At 34.1% G+C, this 5,917-nt stretch overlaps 1 protein-coding gene across 2 annotated transcripts in view; it reads left to right on the top strand.

Moving 5' to 3' along the window:
- The first annotated feature begins 96 nt into the window (after positions 1-96).
- The window catches only part of LOC108969950 (circumsporozoite protein-like), a 9,655-nt gene continuing 3,834 nt past the window's right edge, over positions 97-5,917 (top strand). Inside the window, exons 1-2 of one of the 2 annotated variants that reach the window (XM_018935002.1) lie at positions 97-244; positions 4,182-4,832. In XM_018935002.1, the coding sequence (XP_018790547.1) occupies positions 166-244; positions 4,182-4,832 (730 nt within the window). In that variant the 5' untranslated portion in view covers positions 97-165. Of the gene's footprint in view, positions 245-4,115; positions 4,833-5,917 lie in introns of both variants that reach the window. The other variant, XM_018935001.1, reaches the window with a different exon arrangement.

Below are 5,917 nucleotides of genomic sequence, written 5' to 3'. Positions count from 1 at the left end.
TATCAAAAATAAAAATAGAATTTATAAAAAAAAAAAATTAATTTTAAATTTTAAATAAAATTGCAATTTTTACCCGCTTGTTCTCTCTCTCTCTCTCTCTCTCTTTCACTGCCAGGCACTGCCTTTTCCGCTCCAAGCCCCACAAAGACGTCACCATTCAAGCAAATGAACAACACAAACACCACCAATAACAGTAACTATCAAAATCAGATCACCACAAATGGCTCCAGTAATGTCAACAGTCGTAAGTACTTTAGTACACACATACATTTACACCATTTAACTACTAGCTTCGTAGGATGTGTTGTGCAGTGCTAAATTGTTATTTTTTTTGTTTGTTCTTTTACGCTTTTAGTAGCAGAAAAGCATTTAAATGCCAAAGCATATGCAAGCGTGTGTTTGTGTGCGAGTATGCGTGTGCGTGTGCTAGAGGAACATTTTATTACATTTTATAAATATTTTTTAAAGCCAGCTCAAAAATCGTGTTGGCCATTTTAACATTTTAACATTTTTTCTGTTTTCTTTTTGTAATACTTTTTGTTTATTTTCTTTTCACTTCTTTACTTTCGTTACTGTTTATTTAGCCGAATAAAAAATAAAAACAAAAAAAAATTTTTTTTGACAAAATTTGCATTTGCATAAATTAAATTGAAAAAAATTGCTTGCTTTAATTGTAAGCTAAATACAATTCGATTAATAAAGTTGCGCACAAAACTGGTTTAATTAATTCAAAATTGCAAATTACAAAGCAAAAAAAAAAATTATTTCAAAGTTATAAAATTTAAAAGTATTTTATGCATACAATGACATGTACTTGCATTGCTTTACAAATCACGATAAATATTAAAAATATTTAAACACAATTTTTTCTCATTTTAACAATATCGAATCGAATTTAGCTTAATTATGACCCTATCCCCCTTAAATCTCTATAATATCCCACATTTTATGAGGTTGTGTGTGCTGAATACGTTAGCCTATTAAGTTAGTTTTGGCTGATAATTAAATTATAATTAATTATTATAACTACTTACGTATAAAAAATTTTATTTGCATTAGATGTCATAGTTAGCATGTAGCGTTATAATTTCATACGTTTATGGCCATAAAATTATAGTATCATATAACCTTTTTTTTTTAATTTATAATAGTTATAATTTTTGTTTGCTTTAATTTTAGTTATCTTACATAACATAATATATAAAACAAGTAAACTTTCATTAAGTGACAATTTTTAATAACTAAATGTGGTTATACTTAGTTGAAAGTTTCATACCATGATCATATCATAACAAAAATTATTGCCAAGTTGTTTTTTTTTTTTTTTTTTGCTATATTTTTATTGAAGACTACTTCTTTCAATTTATATACTACTACTTAGGTTGCCTTTTATATTTCGGGATTGGTGTGCAAAAACAAATTTGAAAGGTAGAAAATCGCTTTATTTTTTGCAAAATACTCTTCATTAGGACATACACACTTCCGCCTGCGTTTGAACCAATTCTCAAAGGATTTTTTTCACTCTAACTGAGGTGTCTCTAAAACAAGCATTCTGAATGTCTTTGAAAAACGACACGAACGTTGTTTAAGTCGATATGTGAGAGCTCACATTGAAGTGGTGAAGAGTGAACCGTCTACGGCGGCTGGTTTTCCTGATTTCTTGAAAGGCAACTGGCAAACAAATGCTTTTAACCACACAGAATTTACTGTTCTGCGTTCTTCCAGTAGTATGGTTCCAACATGTCCAGTTTTCCCAAAAAAAAAAATATCTTTTGCTTTATTCGGCTCACCTTAAAAACACCCATACCCTGCCGACAGCTGTGTACTTTTGTGCTTATACGCTTTACTCCACTTTTCACGATGTCATAGTCGTGTTTCAAGGACAAAATGTGTTGGGTCCAACGTGAATAAATGTTCATGGAATTTTGAATGTGTGCTGATCCCACTAATGCCTACAATCATCACAGCATTATAGTTTCTACTGCTTTTGGACGACTTTCACGATATTCGGCTTGGAGTGATCTACGACCACGATTGAATTCACATAACATCGATGAGATAAAAAAAAATAAATAAATGTGGTTTGCACCGCGATCTAAGATCTATTGTGCCCTCTCCCAACAACGACTCACTTAGCCCCAGCAAATTGATAAATTCCAATAAACTGCTAGGTGATATTGAGGCGATAATGATCCCTATTTGGAACCATGGATTCAAGCGTCTTTATACCATCGATAAACACAGGTCCTAAGCACTCTTGACTAATTCACGTCGAAAGTTGTGAAAACAAATCGCGCAAAAATGTAGGGATTTAATTCCTTTTGTTGGTAAGAATATTTTAAGTTACTGTAAACCCCACAAATGGCGCTCGTATGTCAAAACGTCCTGAGTATGCATACCATCAAAAATGTCAAACTTTACGATAAAATTAGGATTTGTCAGATTGCAACTTTTGTGTTGTCAAATCCCAAAACATAAAAGGCAACTTACGTTTTAAGGATTTGGTTGAAAATAATTAAACTAAATTAATTTTTAATAATTTGGGGTATATAAATATATAAATAATTACAGCAAGGTGGCATTTCTACCGGACTGAAAAGTTCGTGTCGTTTTTAAGAAAGAATACAGTGTTGTGGACAAAATCCGCCTTTATTACTCAACATGGCTGTCATCGAGACCAATATACTGATTATAGCAAACTTTCAACTTCGTGATAACAATTTTGTAATACGATATATTTTAAGTGGTATTGCCATTTTTGCGGGCAAAGAATCATGTGTTCATTCTTTTTTGTTTTCGTGATATAATCATTTATTCACAAAACTAATGAAACACTTGTCGAGTTTGAACCTTATGCTTTTTTCGGTTAATTTTGTTGACAATAATTTCGAGCGTTGTCTCTTGCATCGTTTTTTTTTTCTTGCCTGGCATGACAAGATATTTAGCAACCATAGTGTCGTACTACTGGAGCAAAATAAAAAAGTCGTTAATCTACGTGAGAATCCCCATAGAAGTACGTAGGTATATATTGTAAATAGACCGCCTTTAAAATAAAAAATTATCAAAACTATTTGTTTCGCCAATCGAAAAAATAGTTTTGAAAAACAAAAAACGCGTTTAAAGTTGCGCATACAACTATAACTGACCCGGAGGTGGGCGTGCTATATACGCCATAATTGTTTGAAACCATTTTTATTGCTACAAATCAACTTTAAACTTATTTTTGTGACTATAAAGCATGGTTTATACGGACAAGATGAATGTGGAGTTAATAGAAAACCAAATTTACATAATTCTGTTCGAAATTCAGTAAATCACATATGAAAGATTGTTGTACCTGGCGAAAAGTTCGAAGCTCTCATCCAATATTATGAGCAGGATTTTTGTTAAGTTATTAAAAATTTTAATTTCTTTTAAAATACGAAAAACCTACAAACGTCCCTAATAATGCTATACATGAGCTGTTAGAAGTCTGAACTTGCCTAGTGAGCACTTTCAACAAGCTTAGATTTTTTTTTAATATTAATATATTTTCATGATTGAAGTAGCTAAATTGTTATTTTGAGTTCAAAGTTATAAATATTGGCTTTAAGAAAAATGTATACATTTAAAGTTATAATTAAAAAATAAATAATTTAGACATATGTTTATAAATAAGCAGCAGTACAAGTGTGTATGTGTGCTTTTATTATTTTTAAGCTTTGCTTTTGATTTCGATGTCCAAATTTTGCATGTAATCATACCTTAGTTTATTACTTTTAATTTTAATTAAATTTTATTTACTGTTAATTGATTGAAAACCAAATTTTTATAACAATGAATTTGCATGTGATGAGTTTCTTTTTTTTTTTTTCTTGTTTTTCCCCAATTTTCTTCATTTATCTATAACGTTTCGTTTCGTTTCGTTTGGAATGCTTCTAACAACTGAATTCTGCAACCAACTTAACCACAAACAAAAAAATATAAAAAATACCTAACCTCATAAACATACCGTGGAACAAAATGTAATATACAATTGGCTGATAAAATTCGCAAATCGAAATTCGCCATTGCACATACGAAACAACAAACATTGAACACATAAACGAACAAAACAAAATACCAAAAACAAACAGCATCATCCACATCCACAAGCTCCTCACATCAAACATCCAGGCTTGACTCAGTTTCTCCAACGCCAGAATCGACACCGGAAAATTTGAAAGCCGCCGACAACGCTGCTTCAGCCGCCAACGTCTCAAGCGCCAGCACCGGCCCAGCATCGACGCCGGGCAGTAGCCCCCTAATCGGCACCATAACGCCACCTCCATATCAGAGTGAAGCAACTGAATTGTTTGCAAACGCTTCGCGTGCAGCGACGCTCAATAACAGCAACAGCAATGGCGGCGTTGAACAGCGTCCAGTTGCCACACCGGATAGTCCCAATGCGAATACAACGCTCCCCCCAGTTGCGGCTGGTCCTAACGACAGCTCTGCTGCTGCGGAAGCCAAGCCCAACGCTGCGATTGAAGTGCAGGTCAAAAACAAGGAAAACGATGTCTCGAATGCGTCAGCAGCAACAACAGCACCAAACCCAACGAACCCAGATGAAAGCAGCAGCGGCAGCACAGCAAGGAAATCGTTGAAGCTCACACCAGAACAGCTAAATGGCAATGCTAATGGCAACATCAGTGAAAATGCCGCGGCGCCGCAGTCAGCCAACGTCAATGTTAATGCGAACGCCAACACAGCTGCCGCAACGGCAACGCCGCAAGCAGCAGCAACGCCAACGCCAACAGCGACCGATGTGAACAACGGCAATGCGACGGACGAGACGAATAAGAAATCAGGAGGTAAAGTCATACAAAAGTCACCAAAAAGACACAAAGCACAATTATTGAACCCATTGAATTTGATACGTAAATCACGCGCTGCCGCGTCCAATAAAAGCGAAAGTGTTGTTGTTGTTGAAAAGCGTGCCGCTACCAATGACCTTAATATTATAGATAATGTAGCTACAACAGACAAAAATGTTGATGAGCCAAATCTCAATATTGAAAAAAGTCAAAAGGTAGCCGCGCCGGTTAGTAAAAATCCTTTCGAAGATGATGAACAAATCTACGAGATACCAACCGGTGAGTACACACCTCGTCGGCACAGCGCCAATGAAACGAGTACCTACTACATGCTATGTAGATCGTTTACGATCGTATGCTTCATCACTTCTCTTCTTCTTCTACTTTTTACACATGCGCCTTCTTATAAAAAATATATATATATATATACTTAGATATATATACATATATACCTATTTATGTATGTACGCAGTAAGAGCTGTACAGGATTCGACGCACGCATAGTTGTTGTCTTGTGCGTGTGTTTGTAATGTTGTGGCCAAGCGTTTGTAGGCCTTTTCAAGTTCACCTTTGAGACAGTTTTTCAATGTAACAATTTTTAGGCAATTCGCTTACGCTTGGGGTTTACAGTTAACTTGGTACGAGTACGTTGCTGCGAATGCAACAATTTCACTCCGTGTTTGTAATAATGGTGAAGGATATGTGTTTTCAAATATTTCTTTACAGTGCTTTAAATTTTATATGACCTGCGAAAAGAACAAAGAAGATACAGTCATGAATTGAAAAAGAGAGATTGAAATTTTCTAACCTACTACAAATTAGTGGAATTTTTTAAAAATTATTTTATTGCTTGCTTTTTTGTTGTTGTACGTAAAACTAACTTATAAATAGCAATCCAAATACTATACATACATATGTATGCGTAAGGCGAGAACTGTAGGGTAAAAAATATGTCAGAACTAAAAAAAATTAGTATAAAAATGAAAAGAATAAAAAATATAAAAAAATAAAACAAAAAAATTTCCAATGCATTTTTGTTGCTCTATTGAAAATATTAAATTGCATGCTGGTATGTATAAGCC

Source organism: Bactrocera latifrons, unplaced genomic scaffold (assembly GCF_001853355.1).
Source record: "Bactrocera latifrons isolate USDA-ARS-PBARC rearing strain unplaced genomic scaffold, ASM185335v1 scaffold_27, whole genome shotgun sequence".
In the NCBI taxonomy this organism is placed as follows: Eukaryota; Metazoa; Arthropoda; class Insecta; order Diptera; family Tephritidae; genus Bactrocera; species Bactrocera latifrons.
Note: the sequence above shows the minus strand (reverse complement) of the source record. Positions and strands in the feature narration are given on the sequence as shown.